This window comes from Ptiloglossa arizonensis, chromosome 13 (assembly GCF_051014685.1).
Source record: "Ptiloglossa arizonensis isolate GNS036 chromosome 13, iyPtiAriz1_principal, whole genome shotgun sequence".
NCBI lineage: Eukaryota > Metazoa > Arthropoda > Insecta > Hymenoptera > Colletidae > Ptiloglossa > Ptiloglossa arizonensis.
Genome location: NC_135060.1, coordinates 185,911 through 208,000, shown reverse-complemented (window position 1 = coordinate 208,000; position 22,090 = coordinate 185,911). Strand labels below are relative to the sequence as shown.

The window sequence follows — 22,090 nt, the reverse complement described above, 5'->3', positions numbered from 1 at the left end:
TTATATAATACTTGGACGCAACAGTGCCACCGCGAACGAAACGAACTCCATTCCAACGAGTGCCGTTGAATAAATCGGAAAGATCATTTTTCGATCATTTTTCTACCGGAAAATTGTGTCCGCGTTGAAAAAGAAACGTGACCGGTTAAAGCAGGACCGAATAATCGAGAGTCTACCGTAATTGAATTTGATCGTCGGTCAAAGATGTTATAGAATCTTTGGGAAGTAACGAGTAAAGACCATCGAAGACAATATTAGGAAATACTAATAGTATATTGACCGAAATCGAGATCGATTTTATCATCCGTGATCATAGAACCTGCCGCTAGACGCTACTATAAATCCAGCATCCTAAGGTATAATATTTCTATGCATTCTGCGTTCTCCGGATATTAATGGTTTTGTAGCGCACGCAGAATGTCATGAATATAGACGAACGTCATTGACAGTGACAAACGGTCGTAGTTGATATAAATATAGTATATATACGTATAGATATATATATATATATAGAAAAGTATCGCACAAGTATTTGCACCGTGGATCTTAGATGCGATTAACATTCATCGTGCACCGTGTTTGCCGCTCGAATTGCATGCACGAGTCAAGGTTGTCTTGTGGGATGGAAACAAAACAAATGTTCCAGACGAAAGAAAAATAGATACTGTACAGAAAGAATGTTAAGCAGTCACCGAGCCGTGTTTTATCATTTGTAGCTTTAATCGTGAAGCAAACACGAAATGCGATTGGATAGTATTTCGGTTGCACGTAAGCCACGATAACTCGCTAGTTTCGCAATGGATAACTTCGAGACGTATATTAAGTTAATCGTGCAACGTTGACTGACCGAGTTGCGTGTCACGTGACTCGCGTATCGTAAAACCACTTACACGTGCTTCGGCGGAAAAAAATCTCAATCTTCGTTTTCGACGATCAAAGAAATCGTTCGTAACGATTTGTATCGCGACGTCCTCGTGATATCCAGGACGTACAGTCCATCCAAAGAGACGAGATACCAATGTTTACATTAATATCTGCGCGATCGGTCGAACGGTCGAACGGTCGAACGGTCGAACGGTCGAACGGTCCGCAGCTATTGGTCTATTTTCTTCAGCTCCGGGAAGAAAATCCGACTCTTGCTCGGTTCGAAAGAACGTTCCGAATTTACATTGCGCGTCTTCTTTCGAGCCACTCAAATTACTCGATTCATTCCAACGGTTCGATCTTTCTTTAGTTCGATCTAGTTCTAGGAATTCCTAGATTTTACAAATGGACGATTTTCAATATCAGTTACCGCGAGCGATTTTCAAAATATTTGACCACTTTACGTACTATAAATACATAAGCGCGTTTCAAGTTCGATCGTATCGTAGGACGCGGTTCGATGCACAAGTCGATCGGCGATAACCGCCGTGCGTTTGCGATAGTACGGTAATACTGCTACACGTATGCCGAGTACCGAGAAATATTAGCCCTGCGGTGGGAAATATTTTAAATTTTACTATAATTTTATTCATCCAAAGGGTGGTTTCGTGCGCAATCGGGCATTTCTCGAAGCAACGTTTGGAATTTTACTAAAACTTGGATACGCGATAGCCTCTAGCGGTATTTAAACGTATCTCGAACGGTTGTTAAAAATTTTTTAAATACACATCATTGTAAAAGTCACGTTCTTTAAATTTTTAAATTACATTCGAACCGATAAAACGGCCTCTCGTAAGAAAAATGCATCCGATCGGGTGCACGCGTTGAAATTCTAAATTCCTTTGACGTGGATATTAAATTAAAGACCGTAAACTTCAAATTCTTTTAACGCGTAACTGTTTGCAGAGGGATTTAAAACGTCAACGTATGGACGAGGAAGGGGCTCCCCTTGGTCGGATTGGATCGGTTGAGTCAGGTTAGGTCAGATTAGGACAGAATTGGGCTTTTAAACGCCTCGAGAGCAAACTTTTACGAGCTGTCTCCGAATCCACGAAGAGATATCTTTTCTACGATTTACCTTCCATACTGTAGCGTCGCGGTATAAACAGTTTTTGCACAAACTAAAAAAATAGCGGTATAAACGGTCTTTGGTCAATTATCTTGGAAACTTAACCGAGTAACGCGTATAGGAAAAAATTGTTCAAAACGATGACTTTGATGATACATTTCAAGATCATCGACACGGTCAAGAAGGGCAAACTTCCAAACAACTACCGTAAATTCTAATCGATTGTGTATGTAACTATTCGGAGAACAGTTTTTCTATCTCGAATAGAAAAATTCGAGGGTATCGAAAATCATTTACCAACCTGATGGGCTTTGCGGTACGAACTCGACCGTTCTAGTTTTACTTCGCATAGATTCGCCAGTACCGTCGATCCAAATGTACTTTGCCTGAATTTTATCTTCCGGTTGAGGCAGGTTAAAGTACCTGTTCAATAAGGTCTTGTCCAAGGCCGCGTTCGGCGACTCCCTCAGCATGGAACGCGACATCACGATGCTGTAACAAAATAGAAAAATATTTGACGTTTACATTTATTTCTGCACACGTTTCACAACCGTTACGGAGATAATAGTTGTTATTTTTAAACGTTCAATGTCAACCTAGAAAGCGGTACACGAGGGAGGAGTCGACGCGTTAATGAAATCGATCCAGGGAAGGACGCCATCGTATTTTTGCAAAAATAAAATATGTTTTCCCAATTTCATCGTGTAGCGATAAACGAAACGTTCTTTCCGTCACTGATACGTTGCGTTTAATAAGTACCCAAGAATGGTCTTCTTTGTTAATTATCGGCCATTGATTGTCTTTTTAACGGTCGAGTACAAAACCTATGTTTGCGCAACAACGAGTACACAAGCATGGTAGCACAGGTAGCATAATTTCGAAACTTTAACCACAGTCACTGCTTCACCTTGAGCGATACTGTCACAGATACTTACGGAATTAACGATCGAAACACAAACTTTATCGGATGAAATATTTTTTTCGTATTTTACGTTCCGTTTGTAAAGTTTCGTTAAAATTGATACGTAATCGACGTTACGTTACGCGACATTTCGAACACCGTCGAACATCTTGGATTTGAAAATTGTGCGAAAGGATAGAAGGGATTCGTTCGTTGCGAGGAAAATGTTTGGAAATTCGGATCGCATTCGTTTCGAAATGCCATTGAGGATCACGAGTCCGTATTCGATTGGACGGTGGCGCCACGATCGATGAGAACGCGTACTCGCGTGACACGTTATGGGGATTCAATCGCGCGTAACAGAGGTAGCGACACGTGAGCACACAAGATTCTCCCGATTTATTCTTAGTGGGCCAGAAAGATAGGTGCGCCCACGTATCACGCAACTCGCATCGGACATCACGCGGCATGCACGCGGTTCTCGCGTGTGCTCGGGAGTACGTATGCTGCGGATCGCCTACAGGCAACAACGCGCTTCTACAATGTTTTTAAGGTCTTTAACCGATATCGTAATCGTACACGCAAACAACAAAGGACGTTTCTGTTTATTCTTGGTATTTCTTGCTCCGAGAGATGCACGTTGAAACCACCGATTCTCGAATACCGAAAGGATACGCGATAGGTACGAAAAGTTTTAGCGGATAAACTATCCGCTACGTGCTAATCGTTTCTTTTTTTTTCTTTTTTTTTTCTTTTTTTTCTTTTTTCCATTCACGGTGAACACCGAATATTTCGTGGGATACGTGTATACGTATGTTTGATGTCGCGTAGCGAATATTTGTAAATCTAACTGCTCGTTAACTCTATAAAAATTGAACAGTCAGTATTTTAAAATAAAAGAATGTAACAAGCGATATAATTAGACACGAATAAGAATACAACCGAACGGAATTTATGTTATAAAAGTTTTACCGTTTTTGATACTATCGGCTACATCGACGATAAAATCCGACTCCCTCTAATCTCGATCGGTGTATCTTTCCGAGGATACAATGACACTTTCGATGTAGAAACTTACTTTCTCCTTTAAAATTAAAATATTTTCTCAGTCCCGTTGAAACATCGTATTCGTTTCTAAACATTATTTCACTGAAAAATATTTTCAGAGACCGAGACAGATAAGAATACCGGCATGCAAGATCGGACGTACGCGATAAGCGACTTTGCGTTTTCCACACGGAATTCGTTTCATTTCTGCCCAGTCATCAACGACGAATGTGGATCTGGCACTGATGCGTCGAAGAATAACACCTCTATTATTCGTCAAAACTGGACGTCTGTTTCTAATTGTCGCTTTCAGTCTTTCGTGTCCTCTTTTGGTACCATTCAGAATCGATCGTTTGTCTCGATTACAAAAACTCTTGGTGTATAAATATTTTCTTATTCCACCCGGCACACTCGCAGCACGAGTTACTAGTTTGTTCTAAAATATTAATCCGAGAGATGCAACCGACGATAAGTCATATTTTTTAAATATCTTATACGAGAAAAATAATATCTTTTTAAGATTATCCGATCGGCGAGCTCGACAAATTCTCTCCCTACTTCCTTGATCTTTTTAGGATCAATCGGTGATGATAACACAAACGTAAATTTAGTATCTTTAATACCGAATATATCTATCCAACATTTTCCGAACAATCACAACGAATAATCTTGTACAAAATAGTAGTTTTCTACAAACGTCGAATCGTATTAATCTTTTCTCTTTTCTGCGTATTCTCTTCTTATAATTTGCAATTTGTTCGTCAACATTCGGCAAAGTTTATTACAGTTGGATCGTTTGCCAATACCGTGTAGATGTATTCCCAACGGTTCGTAACATTTATCAGCACGTTAAAACTATGGAATGCTTTTTAATTAATCTTTTCAAAATTGGTCGTATACGAATGTTGTTGGCTAGTTCGTGTTGAAACGATTAATTAGGCTCGATTTGTCATTTTTAGCATATCGTACAAATGCTTCTTCGATCGATTCGATTTTAACATTAAAACTACCAATGGGGTCAATTTACTTGTTCCGAACTCCTTTTGAAAATTACTTGTATCCAAAACACTATTAATCCACGTGTACAATATATATATATATATATATATATATATATATATATCGATGGTTAAAAGAAAATGGCAAAAAAGTTGAGAATAAACTCATAATTCGTATCCAGCGTTTTCTACAATCACCTTTCGTATATTTTAATCGGTTTTTCTATCTTTCGTGTAGAAGAAATTTTCCCAATGCCAATTTCAACACTCGCTAGAATCGTAACATCTTACGCGTATGTGGTAACATTTTCCGCAATACTCGTTCAACCTAATCGGAAGTGAAAAAGCTACTAATGTAATCGTTGTAGAAATATTTGTAAATATTCGAAATAGGAGGAAATAGTAAGGGGAAATTTTCATTCGACACGGTGCGTTACCCTCGACGTCTTTTTATTCAAATAATTTGTAAAACTTTGGAAAATATCGTCGGGCGAGGTAACGTCCGATGAATACGGTGGACACGCGGGATAATTTTCAATTTCTGTTACGTGTCCTTTGCGATGCGTTTTTACGGCGGAACAAAATTTCGTGTCGCGTGACAGAAGCTCGTCATTTTTCTTCTACCGCAAACGTCAAATGGTCTGATCGTTCGTAATAGAACTGCTCAATGATTGTTTGATTGCGGAACAACGGATCATTATGGATAATTCCTTTTATTTCCCACGAAACACATCCCGCGGATGTAATTTGCTCGCTTCGGTTGTGGTTGGTTATTGCGGCTTCGTCGCGGTCGATCTATTGTTTTTAGCGTTCAACGTAATAATATTATTGTGCAATATTTATTTTTATAGGGAGATACAAGGAGTCTGTAAGTGATCGGGTGACGAGGACAAATGTACCGTCCGACGGAACGGCTATTTAAAAGGGATAATATTTACATTTTATTGTCGATGGTATCGGAAGTTGTTTCGTTTGGGGTAGAATTATAGCGATAGAAGAAAAAGGGAAAACACGGGGGAAATCTATGGATACAAGTGCACATACGTAACGGAGAATAGAGCCAATCGATAGATACGCAAAGGTTTATTATTAATGTAAAAAAAAAATGCGCAAAGTACTTCTGAAATTCTAATAAAATATAAATACGTCAGAAACGTACAAGTCGGAAAGATTACTATAATTGTTATACAATATATCGTTTATTTGGTCAAAGAACGACATTGTCTCGTATCTTAATTCTATTCAATCTTAAAGTGCCTTTAAGTTATGTACAAAAGAAACTTTGACTTTCGTTCCTTACTGATTGATTCTTTCAAAAACAAATATATTAATTCATTCAGTTTCACTTGCTACGTTCCTCGCAAGGAGAGGTCTCAAGGCGTAACATTGAATTTCTAACGATGTCTTGCACAGTGAAATAGGGCTCGAGTTCCAAGCGCGCAGTTGTCAATTATGATGATACATTAGGGGATAAGACTTGCCAAAACTTTAACATTAAATACCTCGTCAACTACTACCCTCAAAACCGTGTAGGTATTAATGCCTTCGGTGTCTCAAGACCTATTACTATGCAAAATCCTATCGAACGGTCGGTGTTGCATCTCGGAGCATCCTCGAATATCAATTTTTTAGGAAAACTGCCGATCAACGTGTCAATATTGCGGAATCTGTCGGTAGTTTTAGCGTTAAAGCTGTGTACGTATTTCAGTTTGAATTTTGTAATGTTAATTTTTGTTAATTTATGGCATCCGTTAGCGAAGTCAAAGAGGCGAAGGTTGCAAAATATCGGTTACCTAACGATCACGTAGATGATGGATAATTAGTAGTTTGTCTTGTAATAATTTAATAATCCAAAGTGATTAAACTATAAGTTTATTTGATAATTAATTCACCTTGTAATAATGTGGCGATCGAACTTTTAGGACCATACCTTCGTTAATACTACGTTTCTCTTTGCCATCTTTGGTCTTCTTTATTAATATCAGATTACGATCGATAGCTACGCGACTCTGTGCCTCGTCGGGTCTCATCCTCGCCATTCTTACAGCTTATTGCACACCACTCCTTCAAGGATTTCTTTCAGTTATCGAGCCGTGAGTACTCCTTACTTACTCGTCGAAGGTAACGAGCAACGTTCCGAGTATTTACATATAGTACTAACGAATCTCAATAACTGTCTGCGTATAAATCGATCGTGTAAAGAATCGTGTATCTATATTCTTCCTTTAAAAAGGAACACAGGTTCAGGTTTTGCACGAATTGTTTGTATGTCCGTTTGTTGATAATATCTAGCAATTTTTGGATAATATCGAAAATGAAAAACAAATACCGTTCAATGGTCCATCAAGACGAGGAGTGTATCGTAATTGAAGAATATCGATGGCAAAAGAAAGGTGGTATCCTCCGTGAACGGAGGATCAGAGATGCGACAGAAGAGGCCCAGTTTATTACGAAATTTTACAAAAAAGATAAAACCGTCAAGTCTGAAACGTGTTGTCAACAATTGATAAAAACGAGCATCGCGTTTAAGGAGAAAAGACTTGCATACGATAAGGAATTGCGTCTAAAAAAGTTTCACGTTTCAAAGTATTCGGTTAACCAAAGTAAACCAAAAAGTAATCAAACGATCATATACGATTGCATATGAAATTATGCAAGTACGAAATTATGCAATGCATTCGGAATTATAAAAGTAATGAAATTTTTTCAAAAGTGGACGCAGAGAGAAAGTTTCTTCGTGCAAAATTATTGCGAGATAATAAATTTAACTTCAAATGCTGCCGATAGCGATCCATTGTGTAATTTATTGAAAACAAACTCACGAACACGTATTGGAAAAGAGTCGTTGATAATAATATAACTTATTCGATCGATCGAACCTTTTAGATCCATTTAGTAACGCGGCTAGTTAAAAAAGTGTTACAGATACCGTAGTAGAGATGCCGATTCTCGTTGAAACGAGTATCGATTTTTCGATACGAATAGAAAGTTAGCAATTCGATTTACCGATATCAAAGAAATCGATCTACCGAGGTAAAAAAATCAATTTAGTAAAAAATCTATTCAAAATCGATACGTCTAGCCCGTTGTTGTTAAAAAAAATCGATTCGCGTCACAATTAGTCAACGAAAGATCGATCTTTACCTGTGTAAAAAATCAATTCAAAATCGATTCAAAATCGATTCAAAATCGATTCGAAATCAATTCAAAATCGATTTAAAGTTGGTATCTATTCTTCTGATTAAAATGAGTCGAAACGCAAGATAAATCAGACTGCTGTTAATGTACGACCGCGTATGTATCTACTGTTTATTCTTTTCCGCTGGGTTAGATTTTTTCGGGCTCGAGACATTAAACGGGAGGAAGATGAATCGTGGAAAATTAACCGTGTAGATACCAGTGAAAGTTAAACGTACATTATTGTATACAATTTTCCAAGGAATCTCATTCACCTCTGGAATGCGCAAAACGTTGTGAAATGCACCGTGCAATTTACCGGTTTCACGTACAACGCCACTCTGTCGATGCTCTCGTAAGTTCTCCGATAAAGAGAGTCGTCTGTGAATCGTGGATAAAGAACGACGGTTCCGTAATCCGGTCAATAAAATTTCACAATGTCGATTCGTGTACATACTCGTATGTACCCAACTTGATAAACGAATCAAACCCGTCCAAGTAATTAGTTCTTCGTTATCGCGGCTAACCTTCTACCGCTTCTCAATAAACACTTCAAGTAACTTACCAAAAAAAATATGAGCCTCTTCTAAATCTCGTAGCATAGAGTCCCTCTCTGCGTTTCTATTTTTATTAACGTATAAAAGAAACGTCTTGATCGCAATGTTTCGTACAGTGTAGCAGCGCTTCGCGCGAACACTGGATACACAGAAATTACGAATAGATATTGTAACAGTGGTTCGAATAAAAGGTTCGAAGGTATCGAATGTATCACGAATTTTGCGTCAGAGTTTAAGAAGGAGAAAATATTTTAAGACACGGGTCAATTTCGCAAGCACCGGTTCAAATTACAGGGTATCCTACGAGTAATAGATTTTCTCGATATCTTCGCTATTTTAATTAGAGAGAAGTTCTTTTCGAGCAGGAACGTAAAGATTCGAAAATCAACTTTGCCTTTTTAAATTAAACGTTCAATTTTTTATGAAAATCTTACATTACAGAACAAATCTAAACCATAGTTTAAGTTAAGGGTTTTATTAAAAAGTTGGCAAACAATTTTAGATTTATAAGAATTCGTTAACTTATCAATTTGTTAGATTACAGAGGGAATGTAAATCCTACCGCGTGTTAAGGATTCTACCGAAAAGTTAACCAACAATTGAAAATTTTCTTTCATCAATGTTTATACGTTACTATGTTAATACGTTAATAATAAGTAATAATGTTACGAATGTTAATATTGGACAAGTTTAGAATTTGCTCGGTTACTTTAGGCACACTCTGTGTATAGATCCATTGGCTTCAAAAAACTTGCCATACTACCACAAATGCGGTGGAATCATCGGCAATCAGCTTGCGCAATACCGTACGCTACCAATCGGAAGTCGACACGCGCCTTCACATTTGTGGTAGTACGAACAAGTTTTTTCCAAGTCAATATACAAGGCGTGACAACTGTTTGGACCAACCCGAATTTCGTCACGGATATGACCAACTACGAGCCTTGTAAAACGTAAGCTGCCCTCTATTTATCACACGTTATTCTACGAGTCGGTTCCCAATGATTGGGAACGTCGAAAGAACATTTTTGGAAATTGTCAAACGAACATTGGAAGAGCATTGTTCAAGATACAATCGACAAATTAATTCAAGGAATTAATGCCTAAAATTACGCAAAGAAATCTAAAGGATCGATAGGTCCTCTCTCTTCCTCTGTTAATCAAATTGGTGCTACAACCAAACAGTATACGCCGATTATTTAGGACGATTTAATTTTTAACAATTGTTTTTTTTTCTTTTCATTGTTATATATTTTATTAAAACTGCTCAAAATATTTATTTGTAGTTATTTGAAAATGATTGTTATTTTTCTCAACAAAAAAATGTAGTTTGGTATACGTATATACGATAAAACAAACGATATAATAATTTAAACTTATCTCAAAAACTGAAACAATTGTCAAAATACTCGGAAAGTTTGATAACAAATAACGATCAAATATAATAGCATTCGAACGCGATAACAATTTAGTTGAGTTTAGGTACACACGTTCTTGCTTGAACAAAGTGCAGCAGATAAATGTCGAGAACGGCAACTCTAGAAACAGGAGAACCGGGTTACAAAACAAAAGAAAACTCTTCAGAATGCAAACCGACGCAACATTGTTTTTCATTTCCTAATAGGTAAGACTTGAACGTACGTACACGTGAAATAAAGAGCAAAGTCCATATTCGCTCGTACAGTGTAGCTTTATATTCTACGGTGTATTTCCAAATAATAAAAAGGTCTTCGTTCATGTACGATTATCCTTTATTAAGTATCATAAATTATATATAAAGAATTTAAAAAAAGTGCGATAATCGCCAAAATAAATATAATAACAATCAAAGTTCAGATGCCCGTCGTATTCTTATCGGAACAAAGTAGATATTTACATTGCTACGAATGACTATCGATTTTCAATCGCTGGATTCTGTGTACTTAAAAAAAGATCGTTCGAGGCTTATCGTTCTTACTCGAGTGCGATACAAAATTCAAAACAAGGTTAATTCTGCAAAGTTGAGTTACCGTTTTCAAATTAAAGATAATTAAAAGATTTAAAAACTTTCAATTTTCGAATTAAATCCCTCAATTGTGAGCCGGTGCCTCCACAAGTGTAGGAACAATTCAGAGGGTTTTGAAAGGATCATCAGCATTAAAACGCACGAGGATGAAGGAGAAACCCGTTTTGACAAAACGACATCATGAAACGGCTGGTGTTTGCACTCATCCGTATGAACTGGACTTTAGAATGGTAGAGTTTTATCTTCTTCGATAAAAGATGTTCTTCGGATGATCCAGATGGATATACGTATTATTTTCATCATTTTTATAAAAATCACCAATATATATGTATATATAGCACGACATCGTAGTCGACAATCATCGATTTTGAGAAGCAATATCATATTATGATTCCATGAACGTCGTCGTTGCAACAGATACGTGGATAGCATTGTATTATACAAAAGAACATTCGTGAAGAAGCCCCCCTCCAAATTTGGCGAAACATTACAGTTTTGTAGGGCGTCCAAATATAAGGGTTACATATTCTTTTAGTGCTGATAACTCGAGTTTAACGAGTCAAACAAGTGATGACTACTATGGAAGGTACAAGGAAGTTTTTTTTCATAAATTTGTTACGGTTTTCGACGGAAAATAATACGTTGTATGTAAGTGAAAGAATAAAAAAATCGCGAATATAAATTGCTGCGACCGTAATTGTAAACTTTACACGACAATATTTTGAACAAAGTATTCGAAGTTACAAATATAAATAATAAAAAATATTGAATAGTAATACAAAAAGTACATGTTTCGTCGTTCGACAAAACTTATCGTACAACCTATTACGTGTATTATATTTTTTCAACCCTGCGTAAATCTGCAATACCATTATGCATTTAAAGAATGAAAAGTTATCAAAATAAAGAAATAAAAAAGACACAGAAGTATAGAATTATTTCAGTTATAAATCACCTATCGTAGATAAACGGTTTATGAAAATAAAGATACAGACGTACAGAAAATTAGATCTTAACTTTGCTCGATTTGATTTTACGTCCCATATAAGTATCATAGAAGAAAGATATTTCGTATCTTATCGATTACAGAATTAAGATAGGCAAGATAACGCTGATATTGATCACAGATGAAAATTATAAGTGATTAAAAACGAAGAAGAGTGTCAAAGATTTTGTACACACGATTAATTTTTATATCGGTTGCGCGAACTTGCGCTTTTCGTTTATCAGTAGCACGCGCCGAAGTACTGCGCATGCATACATATAGTATGTATAATCTTTATTTCTGACACCTCACAGGTATCTATGACAGACCAAGACTCTGCGATCGTACTGATAATAAAAATTCTTAACTTTGACACTAATTAACAGATTCTTGTGTAGCATTGAAAAGCATGCTTTCACCTTCGGTGTGACTTTATATACGCACACACTAACATCGCGAATGTATGCACAAATATTGAACGAGAAGCGTCTACTTCGGCTTAAGCTTTTAAAAATCTCAAGATATCTTGAAGATCGTTCATGCTTAATATCTTGTAAAATTTGATTTCTTAAAACAAGCAATTAATGCATAATTGATATATATATATATATATATATATATATATATATATATATATATATATGTACTTGTTGCTTGATTTCATTATGATAATTATATACAAAAATTAAGCCTCGTTAATAAATTTACTAGTAATTAACTAGTATTAATATTGTTTTATCTAACAACAAATTTCTATTTCTATTTATATCGCGATAAATTCCATGAAAATGATCAAAATCTTTATCGATTCTTTTAATCTAAACTGTACTCGTTCATTTTACAATAGCTAAATAATATAGTTCATATATCTGCGTCTGTAAACAATTACATGAATTCGATACTACTACGGTAAAATTCACGGTAGATAAATATAAAATATAAAATATAAAATATAAAATATAAAATATAAAATATAAAATATAAAATATAAAATATAAAATATAAAATATTAGATAGATCAGTTAGGTTAGGCTTAATATAGCTAGGCTCCTCTTTTGTGTCAATACATATTTTTCAACTAATGCCACACTTTATTTCGTTTTTCTTCCTAGTGATTCTCATATGACGTTAATATCGTATAATAATTACGTTATTAATGAATTTATCAATCTAATAAATTTACTAACCTAAAACATCTGTCGACAGTGATCCATTTAGGCTTGCGATTGAAAGTAATATTTTGCAAGATTCTCGTTCCACACAACTTTATAAAAATATTCATTCTCCTTTCAAGAAACATCGATTCATCGATCGGTTTATGTTTATTAAGTTTTTCCACGAAAATTGATTCTCGATTAGTCGATCCGTACAAAAGGCACTTGTTTTCACAAGAAAGACATAACGAATTATCGCAAAACTGAACACGAAAGAAATGGAACAACCATTACTGTTTAAAATTGTTGTTGCTTTTGATAAAGGATGAAAAATCCTCGAGTATCGGCCTTGACAAAGAAGAAATCTCGAAAGATCAACGTGCTCTCTGCTGGCCCACTAACACAAAGAGCGGCAGGAACCATTTATATACATAGTTATCCCTTCCATCGAATTCGAACGAGAACCCTGGCTCCATCATATTTCGTATTTTCGGATATTTACATACATATCTTTCCTCCAACGAAGCCTCTATGAGCACGTACATTGTTTCGACATTGTTTTCTTCGTTTATAAACATACGTAATATTTTTCTACAGATAGTGGAATTATGATGCGATCGACTAGATCTGGTACACTGTACGATATATTCAATACGGTATACTCGTTCGAAGAAATACTATCAACTCCTCAAGGTGTATTTATATGGTACATTATATTTATACCGTTATAGGTCAAATTCTGGTAAGTATTTCCCTGTTTTGTTACAGTACGTGCGTTTCTATCGATTTGACTTTTTCACAACGGTGATATCGTAACATCTGAAAATATTGCTTCAAATATGTTACGATAATCTTATAACTACAGGTAAAATAAATACAAACACAAATACATCTATTTATCATTAGTGTAATATAAGAGTCGTTGTTAAAGAAAAGTATCAACATGCTACGTGAATATATACCACGAAATGGCCTTCGCGATGTTGAAGGTGTTTCATCGTTCAAATGAAATAGTTAATTGATATGTTAATCGTGTCCTGAAACCGGTTAAACTCATAACCGCGAATAGAAACTGCTCGTAATTGCCGTGAGACCATTTAAACTGCATATGCAGAACGAGTCACACGAAATGAAATCCATTTAGATTTAGTAAACAATACTCAAAAGATAAATTAGCGAGCGTGTTATGTACGAGCAGGAAATAACGCATCCAATAAAGGAATAACGTTATAAAATTGTAATATTTAACGTATTTTATTGGATACATTATATATATTATAATTATATTTAATAATTAAACATCCTTAATAGTGATACGAACAACGCATAATTGTAAAAAATAAACAAATACAACATATGTATTTTATTATTTCAAAATTCAGATCCATTTCGGTATATTCTTAACGAAAATATTTTTACTATAATTTTCTAATATACCGACGATCGAAAACAATTCATTAATATTATTTATTAAGAAAATAATTATGCTTTGTTTACTCGACAGAGATATTGCCGATACTAAAACGAAACGCCTTGTTTCGCTTTCTGAGTATCTACCTTATCGTTGCTTACAAACGTGTTAACCTTGAATGCGATAAGTAACTAAATAAAAATGTGTCAACGGACAGTCATCCTTTTCCAACTTCTTTTCAGTTTGTTGTTCCGTAAAATGTGCTATCATCCCAAGAGTTTATATGAACACGATTTTTCGAACAATTTTATTAAACATTTGATAAGAACTTTTGCAAATAGTTCCGTTTAATCGTGTTCACATATCGCGTGTGAAAATTTCACTCTTTCTTCGTATTTATGCGTAACAATAACGAGCTGTTATCTATTCGGTATTTCTTTCCGCTATTGTTGTTTGTGGTAAGCTTCAACTTTTATCAATGATAACTAAAGAAGAAAGATAACTCTGGAGAATATTTTCGATTCACTACGGTATCACTGGTCGTGTCAAGCACGTTGTTAATTATCGTAGTTCTTTCCTCAAATTCATATTGTTTAAGTACATCGAATTAAATGGCTTTTCTGTACTCTTAATTATTAATTGATACATCATCGACGTCGGTGTATCTTCTTATTTGCCGCTTTTATCGAACAAGAATTGTGTAAATACTGAATCGAGATCCAATGCCATCCTGTAACGATAATAATGATATCGACGAGAAATATCCACGATGTAGAAAGATATAATAATTATCTGTACAAAGTAAGATTTGGTAAAAAGAAATGACGACGGATCGAATCTTCGTTTTGTTGCATTCATCGCGTAAGGTTATGGATTAGTTCGTCAGATATTATTCTAAAGAGTTCCACTAACCTATTCTTATCGATAAAAATGGTGAGTACTATAGATCGCTCGTTTAAGAACTTAACCTGCTTTAAATACGTATATTTATATCGTTACGGTAAATCAGTTTTATTTCAATTGAACGATATCCGAAATCCGAGATTTATCTATTTATTAGTTCCACGTTTAAAATAGTAGTATAGAAATATCCATTTAACTCAAAGTCCACGTGAATTATTCTTTTATTCCGTTATTTCATTTTCTTAAAAGAAAGTAGTGGATTTCAATTAAACGAGTCGGAATATTCTCTATCGCATCCCGTCATTTTACGTACGTCGTAATTAATTTTCTTTCTAATCGAACAAAGCAAACAGTATTGTTTGGTCAATCACCTCGTTTAATTAAGTGAATAAGTTGAATGACACAATGCGTAAGTGAAAATAGACTCGATATTTTCATCCTAGTCTTGCGTCATTCTAATTGTAAACAGTAAAACTTGTATTTACTTGGTTCGTAATCCAATGAGTAATAGGAGAAACGGTATAAAAGTTAATTTTCATTTACATTTTTGGCTTTTATATTTAGAACCGCGTTCTAGATTCTTGTAAATTCATATTATGTAGTCAATTTTACCAGTTACGATTAATATTTTAGATCAATATTGTTATATTGAAAACAGAATAAGACTTAAATTCTTACTTTGCCATTGTGCGGTTTTTCTATTCATTATACAGCTTCGTTATATTTTCGTATTCAAATTGTACATTCGTGACCCATGATATATAGTAATACTTTAATCTCTAGTTTCCACTTATCATCAGTAGCCAACCAGTTTTCCCCTACTACATTTGGGAAAATGTTCAATTTAAACAACTGATAATTCACCACGCAACATTTATCCGCATAAAGGGCACGTTAGATATTTGCATTTCTTTTCTCTTCTTTTTTTAAATTTAGTCATATAGTAGACCGCGTTATCGTCCAAAAATTTTCAAAATAATATTAAAACTTTTGCGAAATTTTTGCGAATGAAATAACGAGCAAAAATAACAATGTTGGACCGATACACTGTTAAAAAATTGTTTATCGTACGAAAGAAACTACTCATTTCGCATCATTTTATTTGTCATATACAGTGTATCTCGTGAACTCCCGTCCACTTGGATATCTTTGTTATTTCAAACAATATTCGCAAAAGTTATAAGATACGAAGATTATGTATATTTTTCTAGGTGAAGGCATACACGAAATCAAGTTTGTTTTTTTAAACGAAATAATCCATTTTTTTTATGTTCAATTTTGACAGAATAGCGAATTCTCAGTAGAAAAGTATGAAGGTACGGTTGTCCTAAAATTGACTAGGTCTAGTGAAAAATATGTTAGAAGATATGCTCGGTACTTCGAATATAAACAAATAACAGATACATAAGTAATAGGACGAATAAAGTTAAATATCTTAAAAACGGTAAATTTGAAGACAACTGTGCCTCGGTATTTTTATACTCGGAATTTGCTAGTCTATCAAAATCAAACGTAAAAAAATTAGTCGTTTCGTTTAAAGAAACAAATTTAGTCTCTATATCTCGTTTGCGCCTCCATTTCTAAAACAAAAAATATTCTCACCGGATTATGTATTTCTTTCAATTTTACAACTTTTGCGACTAACATTATTTAAATTAATGAGGATATTCGGGTAAACAGAGACACAGTGTACCAAGACAATGTTCTTGAATAAATATCTGCATTCCAAACTATTGTTGTTGCGTAGCGAATGCGAATTCGCGGGACATTGTTCAATGCCAGAATTTTGTAACACATTTTGTAGCGGAAACGCAAGTTACCAATGAATAACCTTGGTTTTAAATTTACGTTTGCAGAATAACGCGCAAAACGTTTAAGCACTTTTCGTCGATTTTCCTCGATTCTTCGAACAATCTCGAGAGTAGTTTTCCTTAAGGTTTCGAAAGGATAGATTTAAACGAACGACTTCACGCTGAGCAACGTATCCTTCGGTCAAATTGAAAAGAAGCCATGGAACCAATTAAGGGTATTAATTATCGCTCGGATGGGCCGTTGTTAACGGAAATTAGTCAAAAGAATTATGATAGTTTTTATTAGACGTCACGAACACTTCCCGTTACGTGAACCTATGACGCAATTATATCCAGTGTGTAATTAATTATCGTTATTTCAATTTTTGAAAATGTTAAGTCGATTGCGCGACAAAAACACGGATAAAATAATAAGGGAACAAAACGTATTAAAGTATCGATTAAGTTTATACATTTTTCAAAATTAATAAAAGTTAATTTGTACCCTAACGAGCAATCGGAAATACATCTCGAAAAAACTTCTTCTTTTTAGAATACAACTATGTAGAAGGTAGTTTGTTATTAATATTGTGATCGGGATGTGGGTAATTTGACGTAGAAAACTAAATTGAAAGTGGAAAATAAAATTTTTGCAAACGAATCTTTGCTTTCGAGAAAAAAGATTTAAAAAATCCGTAGGACGGACACGGAAATATTCAACTTTTTCACTTTGGTCAAATAGTAAATATACGATGTAAAATACGTAACAAAATTATCGCTTTTAAAATATTTAAAGAAAGGTTTAACTGGGAATTATTTGAGCAAAAATCTATCGCATACTGTCTCTTCGTGTTTACAAATGACACAAGTGGCAAATCTAAGTGCTGTAAATCTATACTTCAAGTGTCGGAAAATTAAAAGAGAAGGTCGTTTCAGTTGCCAAAGAGTTAGAGACGTAAAACACGGTGCAAGAGAACAGTTATTTACATGCATGTGCTGAATCCTAAGCAACCGTTTTTATCAGTTTTAACATTAATAAAACCTGACGAAAAGTGAAGGCTGTGGCATCGTAAGGCCTTCGAATCTATCTTAAAGAGGTCCACGATACATATGTATAATATTTAGTCCGATAACGACGTTATTTGAAAAGAAACATGACGAATCGATTCAAAAGGGAATGAAAAATAACGAGGGTGGCCTTAAAATCTATGCAACCGACGAAATCGTCTCGATCTCGATTTAAAAGTGAAATAAGAATAACGATAACGACCTTGAAATCTTTTCAACGAAGTCATTTCGATCCGAAAATAAAAATAAAAATAACGTCGGTAACCTTGAAACATACTCAATTAATAAAATCGTCTCGATCTCGAGGAAGATTCGATTTCACTGTTAAAGTTCATAGTCTAAGATGATCGAGCACCGTTCAATATTGATCGATTTGTCATCGGAAACCATTGTTATCAATGAATACATGAAAAACGTGTTTGCTCTCGGTATACAAAAATTTGAAGGCATAATTTGAACACCGATAAAAAAAGTACACATTCGAGTCAGACGTTTGGTTATTAACGCTCGGTGCGGTAAATATTCTAAATATTTTGTTTTCTTTTCGATTTTAAATGCTCGTGGTAATTTCTCTGTTTAGCATCTTACGGCTCACAATTTCGACGAGATACGAATGACCGTGAATTCCTCAATGCCAACTAGTGCTCTGCCAACTATTTCAGTCACACACACCAAGGACACCTTATACAAATCATGATTCACTGTCAAGGAGGCTAACTTCCTCCCACGATGGCCTTTCGACGCAGCAATTTCCGCTTTCGCACTGCTACGAAGCTAATTACACCCAACGTATCGACGAATCGATTTTCTTCGAAATCGACGAAAAGATCGTCCATTCGGGTCTATCGAATTATATAATCCGATTTCCTGATCGTTTTTTCGGGCAATATATAATTCGACGTTATCGATCGTCGATTCATCGTTTTGTCCGCGTTACACCTTCGACTTGTCTATATTTAATTTATTGAAAAATTCTCGTCTCGGTCGCACAATTTACGATCAGTTTCACGTTCGCTGTCACATTACGATAAGGAAGAGATAAAATTTGACACGGGTAAACGTCAAACAATAGTATACGTCGGACAACACGCGAGATTACACGCCAAACGAAAAATTGGTATGGAAAAGAGATAATTTCGCAAGGAACTTTCGTCGATTCGTCCACGTTAAGATAGAAAACTTGCGAAAGTGGTAGTAGGTATCGAGATTCGTTGAATATAATCAACAAAGTGCCCGACCGATAAATCTTGCGCCGTCGAACGTTTCTTTCTTCCGAATCGTGTTCCATCACCTTTGTACGATAATAATAATAATAATAATGACGATGATGTTCGGTCAAAGAGTAACCATTGGTGAACGAGTATCGATGCGAGAAATAATATTCGAAAAGAAAGAGGAGAACGGTAAATACCTTTCCTGATGAGATTTCGTTAGTTCATCTACGGTAAAAGAAATGACGCGTGCGAGCGATCGTAGCTGGTGAGGCAATCGAAACGCAATTGGCAGGTGACTGCAGCTCGATCCGGCACTACGCGACTAACGCTCCACCTTCCGAACCAACGCTCTTGGTATAGATAACACACTAGCGAAAATAGTTCCGAGTGCAAAGTGCACTAGACTGAAAGTAAACTACACTTCCGGGTAGAAGGCAGCAGGGAAACTTCGCGGTACCGTCAAGACGCTCGACTTAATTGAAAACGTTTCCGCCTCGGACGCGCTTTTATACGTTTCTCTACGCTTTTCTACGCTTTTCTACGCTTTTCTACGCTTTTCTACGCTTTTCTACGCTTTTCTGCGCAAGCTGCTCCACTCATCGACGTTGTTTGTCACGCACACAACAAATTTGTTTCTTCCGAGTCTCTCGCGGTGGGCATCGGTGTTTACTCTCCGATAAGATCTAACGAGTCCCCCCGAGATTGGGGCCACGTCGCCCAATATTGTCCGAAATGGAATCACCGCGGATAATTTCGCGCGCGGAAACGCGTAAATAACGCAGCCATCTATTCCTACGAATACATCGGCAGAGTTTAACGACTGCGCGAGCACACGTGTTCCTCGTATCGTTTCAACCTCTCGGAGGGCCGAATCGATTCGCGTAAAGTAAAATTCAAACTAATATCGACTCGTGGCATCTGTCGATCTTGCGACGATATCGTCCCGTCGTGTCGCATCGTTGCGAAATTCAATTACGAATGTTTATTCGCAATTGTCGCGATTGAACACCGTATCGCGGTATCCGAAGTAACTGAAAAATTAAACGTGTTACACAGATGTATAAAAAATACCCCATTGTCGACCATAAATGGCGTTTCAATTGCAAGGTAACCCTCTTTAAAAATTTTCACGCTCGAATTTGAATTTCGTTCGAAGATATTCCGTTTAACTTCGTACTGAACGTGTACCACATAGTTTAATTAATTTTTACGATTATATAATAGAAAGACGTTTCGATGAAAAACGGAATACTCCGTGGGGGCGTACTCTGATCGGATAACGTAATACTCGAACGCTCGAACAACGTTCGAATAACAGGGGTTCGTATAATGGAGGTTCTGTGCTATATCTCTCGTGACTAACCGTAAGAACAATTGCTTTTGTATCGCAACGATACGTTGTTCGCAAGATACGGCAGATTTCCAAACTAAATAGTCATCGAACTTTCCATTCTCTTACCGCAACGATTAGCGTTGCAATTTATCGTTATCGAAAACGATTAACAGCTCGTATATGTTTTTTACGATTAACGTCCAGTTAGACCGTTCGATCGGCAAATTAGCCGATAGGTAATAACGAGGACGAAAACAAATGTTGTAGATAGAGCGCTATATCGTCGGCAATGTTAATCGTACGAAAAATATCGTCTGGCCGGTATTACGTTTTAAAGAAAAGCAACGGTAACGAAACAGTGTCACCGGCCAGTCGATACTTTTCTTCTATTTTCGAGGACGTTTAAACGAGAGCGTTCTACATCTTTGCACAAAACGATCGATTGCACTATTTCGAACGGAATGTATCGTTACGTACTGTGACAGCCAGCGTCGCGATCGTCGATATCAAGAATTAAGGGAGAACGCGTATTTCGAGTTGTTCCTCGTGAAGAATTTGCGAGCAATTCGGTTCAATGTTCACGATGATTTATCAAATGCGATATTACGAGGCAGGTGATGCGCGATGGAGATTCGTGGAACCCGAAAGTAATAATGTTCGTGGAGCCGAGAACTCGAACGATTGGAAAGCATCGACTGTCCGGTGGGACAGTTTCGTTTCAAGTTTCGTAGCGGACACGCGTCCTCTGATGATTACACGTGTTACAGTTGCAACCCCTATCGGCACGCTTACTTACAGTCTCGTTAATACGAAAGAACACCGGATCGATTCGTACCGACGTTACATCGCCATGGAGACTCGCGAAAACATATCCACGCGATTCTTGATACCCGATGACCCACCGTTGATTTGCGAGAGTTCAGTGTGTCGTGTACGAAAAAAGGAGTCACGTGCGCGCGCGAGGGTTCCTCGTGTCAATTGGGTTGGCCGTTACCCGACCGAGACCGCGGCCCTGCCAACTACGCATCCGATCGAACCGATTAAACCGATTAAACCGATTAAACCGATTCCAGTTTTAAACGTTTAATCGCGTCCAAAGGAAGCGGTTCACCGCGTGAACAATAATCGAGCGTGTTGTCGATCATCGTTTCGTCCGGTACTCCCTCGACGAGCAAACGTTCCTTTAAAGTACGAAAATGTAAATCGACTCGGGCGAGTAGTCAACGAAACCGATTTCGCTCGTAGAGCGAATTCACTTGCTCGTAATGTGAATTTCTCACGTCGAAGAACGGTGGTGCGCCGTGGATCACCCTCGACCCGCTACGAACTTATCGTTCGGACCACGGTTTCCCCATCATTATTGAAGGAAACGTTTGCGCGAAATAATTCATAATATCGTTAAGTGCTACATAATTAATACGCCCGACGTAATTATCATGCCGTGGGAAACCGATGACCCACATGACGTAGCGATCTCTTTCCAACTACGTACTCGTGGTTTCTGTGACATCCATTGGTGGCATGCGCCTACTACTGAACGCAATCTCGAGCTGC

General features: G+C 36.4%; 1 protein-coding gene across 2 annotated transcripts in view; it reads right to left on the bottom strand.

The window, feature by feature from the left end:
- Gs2 (glutamine synthetase 2) overlaps window positions 1–22,090 on the bottom strand; it is a 31,898-nt gene that overhangs the window by 4,148 nt on the left and 5,660 nt on the right. The window contains exons 1-2 of one of the 2 annotated variants that reach the window (XM_076325999.1): window positions 19,401–19,533; window positions 2,295–2,485 (exon numbers count right to left, since the gene is read on the bottom strand). In XM_076325999.1, coding sequence (XP_076182114.1) covers window positions 2,295–2,478 — 184 coding nt within the window. In that variant the 5' untranslated portion in view covers window positions 2,479–2,485; window positions 19,401–19,533. Of the gene's footprint in view, window positions 1–2,294; window positions 2,486–19,400; window positions 19,534–22,090 lie in introns of those variants that run through there. The other variant, XM_076325998.1, reaches the window with a different exon arrangement.